This window comes from Urocampus carinirostris, chromosome 5 (genome assembly GCF_059441175.1).
Source record: "Urocampus carinirostris isolate Australia breed hairy pipefish chromosome 5, RoL_Ucar_1.0, whole genome shotgun sequence".
Classification (NCBI taxonomy): domain Eukaryota; kingdom Metazoa; phylum Chordata; class Actinopteri; order Syngnathiformes; family Syngnathidae; genus Urocampus; species Urocampus carinirostris.
The window spans coordinates 37,770,836-37,788,296 of NC_142353.1; the positions used below are offsets into that span (position 1 = coordinate 37,770,836).

General features: G+C 41.0%; 1 protein-coding gene across 1 annotated transcript in view; it reads left to right on the plus strand.

Annotated features, from left to right (window-relative positions):
* The first annotated feature begins 710 nt into the window (after window positions 1–710).
* Window positions 711–17,461, plus strand: part of mmp11a (matrix metallopeptidase 11a) — a 31,421-nt gene continuing 14,670 nt past the window's right edge. The window contains exon 1 of the mRNA XM_088336693.1: window positions 711–996. Coding sequence (XP_088192819.1) covers window positions 853–996 — 144 coding nt within the window. The 5' untranslated portion in view covers window positions 711–852. The remainder of the gene's footprint in view (window positions 997–17,461) is intronic.

Here is a 17,461-nt window from a genome sequence, read left to right on the forward strand (position 1 = left end):
CAAGAGAAATATGGAGAAATAGAAATAAAAAAAAGTTGAGAATGACAGAGAGAGAGAGTGAGAGAGGAAAAAGAGAGAGATGGAAAAAAAGAAAGATGATGGGAAAAGGACAGCGACAAAAAGAGAAAGAGGGGGAATGGGAAAAGGAGAGCAACAAAAAGAGAGAGAGAATGGTAAAAGGAGAGCGACAGAGAGAGAAAGAGAGAGACAGGGAGAGACAGAGAGAGAGAGAGAGAGAGAGAGAGAGAGAGAGAGAGAGAGGGACAGAGAGAAAGGTAGAAAAAAAGGAAAATTTGAAAGAAAGGGGGAAAAAAAAGAGAGAAAGACAGAGAAGGAGAGCAAAACAGAGAGAAAGCAAGAGGACAAGAGAAATATGGAGAATTAGAAATGAAGAAAATTGAGAAAGACAGAGAGAGAGAGTAAGAGAGAGGGGAAGAAAAGAGAGAGAGGAAAAAAGAGAGAAAAAGAGAATGGGAAAGGAAGAGTGACAAAGAGAGAGGGAGAGAGAGAGAGAATGGGAAAAGGACAGCAACAACAAAGAGAAAGAGAGAGAGAGAGAGAGAGAGAGAGAGAGAGAGAGAGAGAGAGAGAGAGAGAGAGAGAGAGAGAGAGAGAGACAGAGAGAGAGAGGGGGGGGGGGGAATGGCTTTTCATTGATAGGACCCGGCTCACTTTAAAGAGCCGGTTCACAGAGCCGTTTCGTTCCCCGACGAACCATCGCTAGTGTACGGAGCCCGGCGGAGAACAAAGAAGCTCGGGTGGCGCTATATAAAGCGCACGAAGCTCGGAAGGGGGGCATCTTGACGCGGCAGGCACTCAGGCAGGCGAGCAGGCGAGCAGCAGCCGGCCGAGATGCGGACGAGCGCGCAGGCGTCCGCCGGCCGCCTCTTCCGCTGGCTCCTCATCCTCACGCTCGCCCTACTCTGGCCGGAGTGCGCGCGCGCCGCCGCCGCTGGGCGCCACCAACACCACCACCAGCAGCACAAAGCCGCACCGGTGAGTTCGTGTTTTGCTTCCTTCACACTTGCGTGAACGTGTGACTCGCGTGGAGCGTGCCATCAAACAAACCAAAAGAGTAACTAGTTCCTTCCACGCCCGACGCGCACGCACTTCGCCATCTCTGCACGTGCATTCGGCGCACCCAAAATACTCAGATTAGCCAGAAATTTGAAAGTGTACTTTAGCATTCCCTGCGCCTTTATACACAGGGTTGGGTAGGGTTACTTTAACTGGATTACTTTCAATTACTTTTGGATTACTCCAATACCAAATATGCTAATAAAAGACAAAAGAAACTAAATACGAATAAAATGATGACTTCCAACACGTGGTAAGCTTTCTCTCCTGGCTTTGATCTCTTTGATTTCTGGCAAAACTAACATAAAATCAGGGTTGGGTAGTTACTTTAACTGGATTACTTTCAATGACTTTTGGATTACTCCAATACCAAATATGCTAATAAAAGACAAAAGCAACTAAATATGAATAAAATGATGACTCACAACACGTGGTGAGCTTTCTCTCCTGGCTTTGATCTCTTTGATCTGCGGCAAAACGAACGTAAAACGCGACAGAAACAAAATGAAAATAAATAAAGAAAAATAAATATACAGTGAGAGAAATGGGGAGGGATGGAAAAAGAAATAAAGACATATAAAGAAAAGAAAAAGAGAGACAGAGAAAGAGAGAGAGAGATAAAGGTAGAGAAAAAAAATTGAAAGAAAGAGGGGTAAAAGAGAGAGAGAAAGAGAGGGAAGGTGAGAGAAAGAGAGAGAATGCAAGAGAAATATGGAGAAATAGAAATGAAGAAAAAATGAGAATGACAGAGAGAGTGTGAGAGGGGAAGAAAAGAGACAGAGGAAATAAGAGAGAAAAAAAAGAGAATGGGAAAAGGAGAGCGACGAGAGAGAGAGAGAGAGAGAGAGAGAGAGAGAGAGAGAGAGAGAGAGAGAGAGAGAGAGAGAGAGAGAGAGAGAGAGAGAGAGAGAGAGAGATAAAAGTAGAAAAAAAACAGCTTGCCAACATCATTTTTGCCGTTCCGTGTATTCCGTTACTCCCCAAGCCTGCTTCTTTTGTCTTTTATTAGCATATTTGGTATTGGAGTAATCCAAAAGTAATTGAAAGTAATCCAGTTAAAGTAACCCTACCCAACCCTGATTTTATGTTAGTTTTGCCGGAGATCAAAGAGTTCAAACCCAGGAGAGAAAGCTTACCACGTGTTGTGAGTCATCATTTTATTCATATTTAGTTTATTTTGTCTTTTATTAGCATATTTGGTATTGGAGTAATCCAAAAGTAATTGAAAGTAATCCAGTTAAAGTAACCCTACCCAACCCTGTTTATATACCAGAAAATATAGTGAATAACATTGATAATGCATCGTTTAAACCAGTTCCTTTTCTTTTTAGTTTTTTTGAGAGAGAGCCATATAAATAATTCAAACTAATTTCAGCAAAACCACCAAACCCACTCACAGACAAAATCTAAATTTTCAGCTTTTCATTTCACTGTGTAACATGAGATCAGGGGTGTCAAACTCATTTTATCTCGGGGGCCACACGATAGAACAAACATTCTGTCGGGGGCCGGACTAGTAGATTACAGAGAAAGAAAGAGAGATAAAGAAATAAGAGAAAGAGGAAAGGAAAAGGAGGGGGGGGCGGGACGAAGAAAGAAAAAGAGAGAGAGGGAGAGAGAGGGAGAAACAAAAGATAAAAAGTCGTGAGAGAGGGGGGGAAAGAAAGTGAGAGGAAGAAAAAAATCCAAAGAGAAATAGAAAGACAGAAGGAGAGAAAAGAGAAAATAAAGCGCAAAGGGTAGGAAGAGAGAAAGAGAAAAGAGAGAAAATGAAAAAAGCAAGATAGAGCAAAAGAAGTTAAAAGACACAGAGAGAAAGAGTCAAAGAGCAACAAAGGAAGAGAAAAAGAGAGACGCAGAGAGTGAAAGAGACAGAGACAGAGTGGGAGAAAATGGGTGGAAAAGAAAGAAAGAGAGAGAGAGAGAGAGAGAGAGAGAGAGAGAGAGAGAGAGAGAGAGAGAGAGAGAGAGAGAGAGAGAGAGAGAGAGAGAGAGAGAGAGAGAGAGAGAGAGAGAGAGAAATAAGTACAAGTGCAGTGTCTTTGTTCGAGGCACCTGGCTTTGGCAACATCAAGTTGACATATTTCAACCTGCAGCTTGTTTTTCTCTTGCGCTTCTCTGAGTGTTGTCTTGCGGGCCGGATTCAATCCCTTAGCGGGCCTGATCTGGCCCGCGGGCTGCCTCTTTGACACCTGCGCATTAGATGATTTCATAACATACATAAAATAAAAATAATTCCAGAGCCTGTGTCCCATATCTACAAATAACTTGTATTACTTGTATTACTCGATTACTTAATATCGTTGAGGCTCATTTTGACCTTTGTATTCCAGAAATAACGGTTTCAAAACAAGGTGCAAGCAGAGTGTTTTGTAAAAATGTCACAAAATATTGCAAACAGGATACTGACGTATTTACCTTCGGTGCAGACGGCTCTGGGTATGTCCTGATTACTGATGTGGAACACCTGTGCCCGCTCATTTGACGCCAACTGCCTCGGACTCTGATTGGGTCCCTGTCCCTATTTAAACCCACTCCTGTCTGTTGCCTTTGGTCGGTCCGTCTGCGAACCTCAGTTTACTTTAGGCAAGCTTTTCGACCCTGACTCACTCCTGTTTTTGCTCCCGTCTGTTTCCCGGCTTCGACCTATTTTTTGATCTTGACCACGTCTACTCTCCTCTCCTGGCTTTTGACTCGTTGCTGATCCCGACCACGTTTTTTTGCTCTCCTGTCCCGGCTACTGACCCGTTTTTTTTTGTTCCCGACACCGCCATCCCTCGGAAATGCCACTTCCGCGTACAGAGCGACCTGCTACCCGTGACCACCGGATCGTGTGTGCAATCCTTTCCTTTCTTCCCAATAAAACTGAGAGAAACGTAACGCAAGTGGGTCCTGTCTCCGTTCTGTTCTTGACAGGGAAGACAGGAGTGCATAGCTCCGCCCACACCTACCGCTCACCCAATCAAATTGCTCTGCGTGCCTTGCTGGCGTTTTTTTTTCTGTTAACATTACTTCCGTGGGTTTTTATTATTATAAGTGCCTTAACTGTGTACTAAATAGAACAAACCATCCTTACACTGAACTTAGGCATAAACTTTACAAGAACATTTCAGGGCCTGATGCTCCGAGTGACGTGATCACATGATTTTGGTCACCATGGCGACTGCCTTCCTGTGGACTTGCACAAAAGGTCGTCGCTCTCTGACCGGACGATGACGACGGGACTTAGCCTTTTTTTTTTTTTTTAGGAATAAGTCAAGTCATGTTTATTAGCATAGTCCTAATCACAATAAGTCTCAAAGGGCTGCACAAACCAAAGGCTTTTACAGACTATCATTAAACTATCCCCTGATCTAAAACCTACATGAGGGCAAGGAAAAACTCAAAAACAATGGCGGCACGCTCTTCAGCTACTCTTCTATTTATTACTGTTCTCTTGTCTATTATGCTTTCTCTTCTGGACACATGCTTGGCTAATAATGCTAACAGTTGCCAGTTTCTTTTACATTTGGGGCTAAGTCTGAATTCCAGCTTTTTCGGGCAATTTTCATGCCACCTTTGATATTCCAAAAGAAATGTTGGAAGCTAGGGAAGCTATGTCGGCGGGACTGCTAAAATGATTTTGGAAACGGCAGAGAAGGACATGATGATAACAACTGTGCCTCAGCCGACCAATATCTCTTGGTGCAGAGTTTACTGCCATTAATATGTATCCATATCATGCAATTCTCACCAAATTGCTTCACTACACTGACTCGCCACACGGGGCCGCCTACACACACTCATTTCCCTGATACAGGAAGCAACTGTTGGAAGTCGGGCTTCCTCGATGTGTGGACAAAGATCTGTTCAAAGCCACTCCTGCCATATCATGGTGATTTAGCATACTGAAATCATTCCCAAAGGCTTGATACTTACCAATGAGCAATGGCAAACCCTTTATAACTTTTTTCAAAATAGATAAAGAAAAATGTATTTGTGTAATATGGGACAATGCTTCTGAAAACGTATGACCAGTATACATAATTATCACAAAACCAGAACAGACCAGTGGACCCTAGAGCATTCGTTTTAGTTCTTTTATTAAGGAAGCGTTCAGGCCTTGTGAGGGAGAGAGGAAAAAGAGAGAGAGGGAAAAAAGGAAATATTATGGGAAAAGGACAGTGACAAAAAGAGAAAGAGGGAGAATGGGAAAAGGAGAGCAACAAAAAGAGAGAGAGAATGGGAAAAGGAGAGCAACAAATGGCCGTCAGACGTCAGCAGCGGCGCCGGGGAGATAGCTTCGGATCGAGTGGGCAATCGAAGTGCGGAAATCAGGCAGGTCGTGTTTACCGGGGCTGGACAGGAGATCGAAGCGTGGGACGGAAACAGGTCGGATCGGAGGCAGGCAGAAACGGGTCAGCAGAGTTCTTAAATGAACGGGATATCAGGAGAAACATACAGAGTTACAAATGTACACTCTGACACTGAACTCTGGGCGCAGCGTGCTTAACAGAGAAGTGCCAGCCAATCAGAAGGCGCCCACATGATTGCTCCAGGTGATCAGAGTTAGTAATCATGACAATAATGGTACTGAATGAATTAAGTTACAGTAATTGTCTCACTTCACAAAATCCACTTCATAAATTTATTGAATGAAAGTTTAAATTCACATTTGCCGGGAACTATCGCCATCTACTGTTAGGGAGTTGAAATGACCCTCAGCTATTTTTTTCTTTGCATTATTTTGCCAATTGCATTATTTTGCCAAGGCAAACCCACTAAAAACAGGTCCGTGACCTACTTTTGGGTCCTAGCCCAGCAGTTGAGGAACACTGGTTCAATAGACACCTACTCCAAAGGTAATATTTTAAAACAGGGGTCTCAAACTCAATTTACTTGGGGTCCGCCGGAGCTATGGTTTGGGTGGTGTGGGGCCAAATCAGGTTTTCCACAAAAATGTTTTGACAAAAACAATGTTGATGACTCTCTGCAGGGTTTTTATTTTATTCTTCTTCTATTCGTTCGACTCAGAACTGTTGTCATTGATACAGGATGTCCCAAAAGTGAGTACCCCCCTCAAATTTCTGCAGATATTTCAATATAATGTTTAATTGAACAACACCGAGGAAACATCGCTTTGGCACAATGAACGGTAGTCTGTGTGAAGCTTATATAGCAGTGTCAATTTATTTTTCCCCCTCAAAAAGTCAAACGATTGCCATTAGTAGCTAAATCTCTGATAACAAAAGTGAGTACACCCTTAAGTCAAAGTTCCTGAAGTTCAAGATTTTGTGTGGCCACCATGATTCTGCACAGAACGCCCTTAATCTGCCTGGCCATTGATTTTACCAGAGTGTCACAGATTGCCACTGGAATGCTCTTCCACTCCTCCATGACAGAGCTGTCGGACATTCAATATCTTGTACTTTTCCACCTTTCGCTTGAGGAAGCCCCAAAGATGTTCTATTGGGTTTGGATCTGGATACATGCCGGGTCAGTCCCTACTCTTTACCCTTAGCCCCTTCAGAAAAGCCTTGGTCATCTTGCCCTGTGACCCAGTTTCTGGAGAAAGGGGATCATACTCTGCTCCAATATTTCCCAGTTCATGTGTTCCTCAATGACATGCAACTCATCAACTCCATTTGCACTCATGCAGCCCCAAACCATGGCATTCCCAACACCATGCTTGACCTTAGGCACGGCACAAAGATGTTTTCACTCCTCACACATGCTTCACACCCTCTGAGCCAAATAGATTAGTCTCCATCTCATCAGACCACAGGCTTTCTTTCCAGTGTGCCATGGCCTTTGCTGACAGACTTCTTTTAATTGTGCCAAAGCGATGTTTTTTTAGCAATCTTCTATTAAACACTACAATGAAATCCTTTCATAAATGTGTGGGGTGTAATTACTTTTGTGATATACTGTAACAACGTACTGGACATTGTTTACAGCAAAATACTTAGCTGTGGTATTGAAAACCGGCAATGTCCCCTAGACTGGGCAAGGGCAGCTGATGATATTCTGGTCTGTGTTGATGACTGTAATGTTTTTCTGTCATCCAAACTGTTATTTAATGCTCATCCTGGATTGCTACGTCTAATCTTGATGTAAATAATGTACACTATGTCGTTATCAATGACAATATACACTATTCTATTCTATTAGATGGGGCTTGTCAGTTTTTTTATATTAGTAGGGGTTTTAGAGAACGTCCATTTTAGACTTGTAGTTGAGCAGCTTTAACATAGACGTCTAAGTGACTTTAGATGTTTATTAGACGTTTTTTAGACAAAAAACACCGCTAAGTGGCAGTGTTCCCTCTAAGCTGCACATTCTCAGCGCACAAGAAAATCTAGCCAGCGCACAAAAATGAGGGCTCAAAATTGCTAATTAAGAAGCGACTTAAGTCAAAGTTACAGTGCATGAAGGTAAAAATACACGGGTTCCCCTGACGTTGTGTCCTAAATGCGGTATTTTGAAGTCGAGTCCAAGTAGAACGAAGTTGAGTAAAGTTAGTAGAGTTTGTTGAGAACCGGCTTCTTCGGCCGGGCTCACTAAAAGGAACCGGCTCTTTTGGGTCCTAAACGGCTCTTTGGGTTGTTTTGCTTCTTTCATCCCAACATGACCAAATATTATGTAGAATTATGCACAAAATGACTTAAAGGAAGGGGGGAATAGAACAAAAAAGTAAAGAAATACCAAAATGAAAAAGTAGTGAAAAGCTGAAAAAAAAAGAAACTAAAGGAAGAAAAAAAAAGAAGGAAACATTTAGAAAAAAGCCAGAAGAAAATAAAATAAATAAATGTAGGAAAAAAATAAATAGTGAATAAAAAGAAAAAAGTAACAGCTCGGAAAAAACAAACACAATGAGATTTTTTTTAAAGGAATTTTTAAAAAAGTAGATAAAAAACAGCAAAAAGAAGAAAAAGTTTGTGTTGCATTCATATAGTTTCCAATGATATCAAGTGAATCTTGTTGCCAACATTGTACTTCCACTAAAAATGTGATTAAGTACAGTTCTGTATCTTGCAACCGACTAAATAAGCCCCCAAAATGTTAATATTATGCGAAAAAATACATCAGGAAATAAAAAGAAATGGATATCTTGTGAAAGAATTGTTTGTAGGCCGTACAACCTTTGCAATAGTACATGAGTCAATTCATTCAAAAGAGAAAAATCATTTTGCATTGTCGGAAACTCAGCAAAATGTAACTTGATGTCAAGTTTTGGACATGTTTGATAAATAATTATCTTGCCACACTTGGGATTATGGTTTGCTCACTGTTGTTTCAAGCGTTGCTCACCGACTTTGTGTGAACGCTCGGACCCGTGGAAAATTACAGGGAACATTGCTCAGTGGGTACATTTACATGCAAAGTACGTGTAGTTTTAGCTATTTTCTGAAAAAAAAAAGTACTTATGTGATACAAAAATAAAATAAAATACAAATAACCACGGGGCAGCACGACGGCGCAGTGGTTAGCGTGTGTGCGGCACAGTTCTAAGGGCTTGGGAACCTCCTGTGTGGGTTCAAATCCAGCTACCGGACTTCCTGTGCGGAGTTTGTATGTTTGTATGCGTGGGTTTCCTCCGGGCACTCCGGTTTCCTCCCACATTCCAAAGACATGCATTTCAGTGGATTGGCCGGTCCAAATTGTCCCTAGGTGTGACTGAGTGAGCGAATTGTCTGTCCCTATGTGCCCTGCAGCTGGCTGGCAACCAGTTCAGGGTGTCCCCTGCCCACTGCCCGATGATTGCTGGGATGGGCTCCAGCACCCCCGCGACCCTACTGAGGATAAGCGGTGCAGCTCATGAGATGAGATGAGAGACAAATAACCACAGAGAACAAGAAGGAAGACGTCCTGTTTCCTTTATTGGCACACGCGGCAAAACATTAGCCACCGACTGACCTAATGCTCAAAATATTGTTTTTCACACAAAAGGCTCTGACGGACTAATCTGTTTTTTTTCTGCTTTGCTGAAAATCTAAAGTTGCTGACTCGTGGAGTGCGTGCAGGACAGGAAGTGGCAATCAGAGGAGGCCTTTAGTCAACAACATCATAAAAAGCAGGCAGACTGACTCAGGCATCTGCGTGTGTTATATCACGTTTACATGTAGTTCTTACCCACCCGGCCAAAAACTGCTTGAAATTATCGTAAAACAAAGTTGAAAAGAAGCCAAGATTCTAGACCTCTTTATTTTGGTGTCTAGGCGTCTTTTTCCAGACTCCGCAGGACAAGTTCTTTGAGGAACTGAATTTGGACAACATTGGCCCAGGCAAACTCAACGACAACTATTATTATAGACTAAATTTAGGCTAAAGCAGGGGTGTCAAACTCATTTTAACTCAGGGGCCACACGATAGAACAAACGTTCTGTCGGGGGCCGGATTAGTAGATTAAAGAGAAAGAAAAAGAGAGATAAAGAAATAAGAGAAAGAGGGAGGGAAAAGGAGAGAAGGCGGGACAAAGAAAGAAAAAGAGAGAGAGGGAGAGAGCGCGAGAAACAAAAGATAAAAAGTCGTGAGAGAGGGGGGAAAAGAAAGGGAGAGGAAGGGAGAAATCCAAAGAGAAATAGAAAGACAGAAGGAGAGAAAAGAGAAAAGAAAGCGCGGAAGGGTATGAAGAGAGAAAGAGAAAAGAGAGAAAAGGAAAAAAGGAAGTTAGAGCAAAAGAGGTTAAAAGAGAGAGAAAGAGACAAAGAGCAACAAAGGAAGAGAAAAAGAGAGACACAGAGAGTGAAAGAGACAGGGTGGGAGAAAAGGGGTGGAAAAGAAAGAAAGAGAGAGAGAGAGAGAGAGAGGAGAGAGAGAGAGAGAGAAATAAATACAAGTAAAGTGTCTTTGTGAGAGGCACCTGGCTTTGGCAACATCAAGTTAACATATTTCAACCTGCAGCTTGTTTTTCTCTCGCGCTTCTCTGAGTGTTGTCTCGCGGGCCGGATTCAATTCCTTAGCGGGCCTGATCTGGCCTTCGGGCCGCCTGTTTGACACCTGTGGGCTAAAGCAAGGGTGTCAAGCTCATTTGAGCTAGGGGGGCACATGCCAGACAAAAACTCTTACAAGGGGCATGACTAGGACTAGAAGATTAAAAAGAAAGCAATAAGGGGGAGAAATGAGAGGGAGAAAAATAAACAGCAAAAGAGCAAGAGAGAGAGAGAGAGAGAGAGAGAGAGAGAGAGAGAGAGAGAGAGAGAGAGAGAGAGAGAGAGAGAGAGAGAGAGAGAGAGAGAGAGAGAGAGAGAGAGAGAGAGAGAGAGAGAGAGAGAGAGAGAGAGAAAGAGAGAGAGAGAGAGAGAGAGGGAAAGAAATAAAGTACCGTAAAAAGAAAGACAGACAGACAGAAAAAAATAAGGGCAGGCAGAGATACAAAAAGAAAAAGAAATACAAAGCGAGAGAGAAAGGTAGCGATAAAAACCAAGAAAGACAGTATGAAAGAAAGAGAAATAAGGGGAGGGGGAGAGAAATACCAAGCGAGAAAAACAAAGAAATACAGTAAGCAACAAAGAAAACAAAGTGAGAAAGAAAGAGAAAGACAAAGACTGTGATATATAAAGAAAAAGAAAGAGAAAAGGGATGAGAGTAAAGACAAATAACCAAAAGAGAGAATGAGAGAAAAAAGCCGAGAAAGAGAAACAATGTCAGAGGAAAAGATAAAGGAGAGAGAAAGAAAGAGAAAATGAATAAGAGAAGATAAAGCGAGCAAGAGAGAGAAAAAGAGAGAGAGAAAGAGAGATGAGCAAAGAGCTATAGAAAGAAAGAGAAAAGTGAAAAAAAGGAGGGAAAATGGAGATAAAACAGAGAGAGGGGAAGAAAGAGTAATGGAAAGAGATAGAGAAAGAAAAAGAAAGAAAGGAGAAGACAGAAAGAAAGTGCACCAGTGAGAGAGAAAAAAAAAGAGAGAAAGCAAAAGTGAAAATAGGAGAGAGAGAAATACATTGTGTGGGTTAGAGAGCGAGTGAAAGAGAGAGACAAAGAGAGAGAAAATAAGACAGAGTGAGAAAAAAAGAGAGAAAAAAGGACATAAAGAAAGAGAGAATAAGGAAGGAGAAACAAATGGAGAGAGTGCTGATTTACTGGAAAGGAAGTAGAGATGAAGCAAGGCATTATCGCCCTCTACTGTTAAGGAGTCTAATTCACCCTAAGTTTTTTTTCTTCTTACCAATATTTTCCCGAGGCAAAGGCCCGCGACCCACTAAAAACAGGACCCCCTTTTGGGTCCCGACCGACCAGTTGAGAAACACATCTTGAAAAAGCATCAACAACTCTTGTTTCCCAGCACGTCTTATCAAACTTAACCTGGCAGGCTGACTTTGTTTTGTCTGCAGCGCGTCGGCAAGTCCGTGCAGGCCCGGCTTAAAAGTTACACGCCGGCTCGAATTACCTTCGCGGTTCGAGCGCCACAACAAGCAAGTGGACAACGAAGCAGTTTTCTTACTTAAGATCGAAGGCGAGCAGGCTCAACTGAAAAAGGACCTGGAACCAAATCTCAGTTAGTTTGCCGAGAGTAAAAGCTTTATAATAGGGCTGCATCAAACTATTATTTTCTCAATCGAAGAATCTGTCGATCACTATTTTGATGACTCTTTTGTGTCATTAGTGTCAAATAGGACAGGGGAATTAGCTCAAATGGTAGAGCGCTCGCATAGCATGTGAGAGGTAGTGGGATCAATGCCCACATTCTCCATAGTTTTTACTTATTGTTGAAGATGTAATGGATGGTTTATTATGTGTCATTACACATTGCAAAACAGGCGAAGTAGCTCAAATGGTAGGATGTATTTTTAGTGTTTCAGGTTCAGTTGGGTCAATGCCCATAGTCTCCTAATTATTACTCATCGAGTATATGCAATATATAGTTTTCATTTGTGTCATTAAAATTGAATAGGACAGGGGAATTAGCTCAAATGGTAGAGCGCTCGCTTAACATGTGAGAGGTAGTGGGATCAATGCCCACATTCTCCATTGGTTTTACTTATTGTTGAAGATGTAATGGATTATTTATTATGTGTCATTACACATTGCAAAACAGGTGAAGTAGCTCAAATGGTAGGATGTATTTTTAGTGTTTGAGGTTCCGTTGGGTCAATGCCCATAGTCTCCTAATTATTACTCATCGAGTATATGTAATGTATAGTTTTTGTTTGTGTCATTAGTATTAAATATGACAGGGGAATTAGCTCAAATGGTAGAGCGCTCGCTTAGTATGTGAGAGATAGTGGGATCAATGCCCACATTCTCCATAGTTTTTACTTATTGTTGAAGATGTAATGGATGGTTTATTATGTGTCATTACACATTGCAAAACAGGCGAAGTAGCTCAAATGGTAGGATGTATTTTTAGTGTTTGAGGTTCCGTTGGGTCAATGCCCATAGTCTCCTAATTATTACTCATCGAGTATATGTAATTTATAGTTTTAGTTTGTGTCATTAGTATTGAATAGGACAGGGGAATTAGCTCAAATGGTAGAGCGCTTGCTTAGCATGTGAGAGGTAGTGGGATCAATGCCCACATTCTCCATAGTTTTTACTTGTTGTTGAAGATGTAATGTATTGTTTTTTATGTGTCATTACACACTGCAAAACAGGTGAAGTAGCTCAAATGGTAGGATGTCTTTTTAGTGTTTGAGGTTCAGTTGCGTCAATGCCCATAGTCTCCTAATTATTACTCATCGAGTATATGTATTGTATAGTTTTCATTTGTGTCATTATCATGAATTAGAACAGGGGAATTAGCTCAAATGTTAGAGCGGTTGCTTAGCATGTGTGAGGTAGTGGGATCAATGCCCACATTCTCCATTGTTTTTACTTATTGTTGAATATGTAATGGATTGTTTATTATGTGTCATTATACATTACAAAACAGGCGAAGTAGCTCAAATGGTAGGATGTCTTTTTAGTGTTTAAGAGGCAGTGGGGTCAATGCCCATAATCTCCTAATTATTACTCATTGAGTATATGTAATGTATAGTTTTCATTTGTGTCATTATTGTTGAATAGGACAGGGGAATTAGCTCAAATGGTAGAGCGCTTGCTTAGCATGTGAGAGGTAGTGGGATCAATGCCCACATTCTCCATAATTTTTACTTGTCGTTGAAGATGTAATGTATTGTTTTTTATGTGTCATTACACGTTACAAAACAGGCGAAGTAGCTCAAATGGTAGGATGTCTTTTTAGTGTTTGAGGTTCAGTTGGGTCAATGCCCATAGTCTCCTAATTATTACTCATCGAGTATATGTAATTTATAGTTTTAGTTTGTGTCATTAGTATTGAATAGGACAGGGGAATTAGCTCAAATGGTAGAGCGCTTGCTTAGCATGTGAGAGGTAGTGGGATCAATGCCCACATTCTCCATAATTTTTACTTGTCGTTGAAGATGTAATGTATTGTTTTTTATGTGTCATTACACGTTACAAAACAGGCGAAGTAGCTCAAATGGTAGGATGTCTTTTTAGTGTTTGAGGTTCAGTTGGGTCAATGCCCATAGTCTCCTAATTATTACTCATCGAGTATATGTAATGTATAGTTTTTATTTGTGTCATTATTTTTGGTTAGAACAGGGGAATTAGCTCAAATGGTAGAGCGCTCGCTTACCTTGTGAGAGGTAGTGGGATCGATGCCCACATTCTCCATTGTTTTTACTTATTGTTGAACATGTAATGGATTGTTTATTATGTGTCATTACACATTGCAAAACAGGCGAAGTAGCTCAAATGGTAGGATGTCTTTTTAGTGTTTGAGGTTCAGTTGGGTCAATGCCCATAGTCTCCTAATTATTACTCATCGAGTATATGCAATATATAGTTTTCATTTGTGTCATTAAAATTGAATAGGACAGGGGAATTAGCTCAAATGGTAGAGCGCTCGCTTAGCATGTGAGAGGTAGTGGGATCAATGCCCACATTCTCCATTGGTTTTACTTATTGTTGAAGATGTAATGGATTATTTATTATGTGTCATTACAAATTACAAAACAGGCGAAGTAGCTCAAATGGTAGGATTTCTTTTTAGTGTTTGAGGTTCCGTTGGGTCAATGCCCATAGTCTCCTAATTATTACTCATCGAGTATATGTAATTTATAGTATTCATTTGTGTCATTATTATTGATTGAAACAGGGGAATTAGCTCAAATGGTAGAGCGCTCGCTTAGCATGTGAGAGGTAGTGGGATCAATGCCCACGTTCTCCATTGTTTTTACTTATTGTTGAAGATGTAATGGATTGTTTATTATGTGTCATTACACATTAGAAAACAGGCGAAGTAGCTCAAATAATAGGATGTCTTTTTATTGTTTGAGAGGCAGTAGGGTCAATGCCCATAATCTCCTAATTATTACTCATCGAGTATATGAAATGTATAGTTTTCTTTTGTGTCATTTATAATTAATAGGACAGGGGAATTAGCTCAAATGGTAGAGTGCTCGCTTTGCATGTGAGAGGCAGTGGGATCAATGCCCACATTCTCCATTGTTTTACTTATTGTTGAAGACTTAATGGATTGTTTATTATGTGTCATTACACATTGCAAAACAGGCGAAGTAGCTCAAATGGTAGGATGTCTTTTTAGTGTTTGAGGTTCAGTTGAGTCAATGCCCATAGTCTCCTAATTATTTCTCATCGAGTATATGTATTGTATAGTTTTCATTTGTGTCATTATCATCAATTAGAACAGGGGAATTAGCTCAAATGTTAGAGCGCTTGCGTAGCATGTGTGAGGTAGTGGGATCAATGCCCACATTCTCCATTGTTGAACATGTAATGTCATTTAGTTTAAACAGGATTGGGGAATTAGCTCAAATGGTAGAGCGCTCGCTTGTTGTTTATTATGTGTCAATACAATTAGGGATAACAGGGCAATCAGTTTAAATGGTAGAGTGCTCGCATAGCATGTGAAAGACAGTGGGATAAATGCCCACATGCTCCGAATTGATACTTGTTGTCAAAGATGTAAACTGTAGTTGATAATGAGTCATTACATTCAGGTAGACCAGGGGAGTTAGCTTAAATGGTGGAATGCTAACTTAGCATGTGAGCGACCGTAGGATCAATGCCCATAATTTCCATATGGTAACTTGTTGTTGAAGATTTAATGAATGTTTTAGGCAAAGTAGCTCAAATGATAGAATCTCTTTTTTAGTGTTTGAGAGGCAGTGGGGTCAATGCCCACATTCTCCTAATTATTACTTAGTGAATGGGACAGGGAGATCCATATTGTTATTGTTCGTCAAAGATTTAAAATATAGTTATTAATGTCTCATTACAATTTAGTAAAGCAGGGGTACTAGCTTAAATGGTAGAGGGCTTGCTTAGCATGTGAGAGACAGTTTGGTCATTGCCTACGTTCGAGTTAAATTTACTTGTCGAAGATGTAATATATAGTTTTTTTTGTGATATTAACAATTATTAAGAAACAGGAATTGGCTCAAATGGTTGACCACATGCTTTGCATGTGAGAGGCAGTGGGATCAATACCTAGTCAATATTTTTCTTTTGATTACATCTAAAATCCATTATCACTAAAAACTGTCTGGTAGCATTTTGGTAACAATGTGCCTGAAGGTTTGAGATCCGTTCATGCGCCAACTTGTCCGGTTATGTTCTGTTCCATAAGGCTTTCGTGTTGTAACACAATTTAAAAAAAGGGAAATGATGGATATTTTTTTTGCTTCAGGTTCTCACATAGATTGTTCATTTGTTAATTTGACACCGGCTACAGAAATACAGAAACTTTTCAACGTTTTTCTTGCATTAAAGATTTTGAAGTTATTTCTCCTTCTTAACTCATAGCCTCCCTCCTGATTTCTCAATATGTTCTGAATATTTGGTGGTACCTATGCTGTTAGACAGAGGGAGGGAAAGCTACAGGACTAGGTTTAGGTTTGATGAATATAGAGTAAAATCGAAGCAACACTGGATTCAAAAGTAATTTGAACAAGAGCCGGCAATTTAACACCTTAATGTTCCAACGGGCCCGCCAAATCTATCTATCTATCTATCTATCAGTCATTAAAATACATTATGCCACATGTCATTGGAAAGCCTAAACTCTAGGGATTCAAGATATAATGGCAAATACTTATCCCTGGTTACTCAAAGTTCTGGAGTCCACAGTAAATATCGAAGGAATAATCCAATTCCAACCGTGGCCTTGATGTGAAGCTCTGTGATGAATCAGATCCTTGTTTTATTTCTGGTCCGGGTAGCTTGTCACAAGGATCACCGAGACCTCCGATCGTCCATGGAATCGAGAAATTTTTCCAGGAGGCAGAAGAACCTGGCCTTGAATCAGACCATCAAAAGAAATATATTCAGTATTTTGTTCAAGATTAAGCTTTGACAACGTCGAGCCATCTACGGCTACGCATCCAGGAAGATGAAAGGGTTGACTACAATAGCCCAAGCAAGTTAAAATAACTTAAATTTACACAGAAAATAGGCAAGTCAGGTCACATTATAAAAATATAATCCATCCATCCATTATCTGCACCGCTTATCCTCAGTAGGGTCTCAGAGGGTGCTGGAGCCCATCCCAGCTATCTTCGGGCAGTGGGCAGGGGACACCCAGAACTGGTTGCCAGCCAGCTGCAGAGCACACAGGGACAGACAATTCGCTCGCTCAGTCACACCTAGGGACAATTTGGACCGGCCAATTAACCTGGCATGCATGTTTTTGGAATGTGGGAGGAAACCGGAGTGCCCAGAGGAAACCCACGCAAGCGCAGGGAGAACATGCAAACTCCACACAGGAGGTTCGATCTCACGACCTCAGAACTGTGCCGCTCACGCACCAACCACTGCGCCGCCGTGCTGCCCCTAAAAATATAATCAATACACATAAAATATTAAAAGAAGGCCTAATATATGATTTAATTGATATAATCCATTACCATGAGCAATATTTTCTTGTTGCATCAAAACAACCTTTTAAAACTACAATGAGAAACAGATTAAAACTCACCAAAACTCATCTAGATCCTTTTTTTTGTCCTTTGTGAATTACACTGTCACCGGGTGGAGTCAAAACGAAGAAAAGGAGAGAATTGGTTTACCAATTCCAGGCAACGTCTTGCTAACGATTGCCATCATAATAGCAGGTTCTGTCAATTATATTCTCTGGCGTGTTCTGCCGGCAGCGAGCGTTGACAAAAGATTGGCTATCGACCCTTGCTATGATTGTCACGGGGGACCGGACCAGAACGGAGGCAGGAGGCAGGAAGGGAGAACTCAATTGCGTTGACGATCAAAACGTTTATTTGGCAAAATAAAAGTTGTCCAAAACTCAGGGACAAAACAGATCAAAAACAGGCTTTAACTAAAAACGTGCAAACACAGGTTTCTTCCGACTCAAACAAAACAGAACAGGGCAAAATAGAACGGGAAATGCAGACGGAAAATGCAG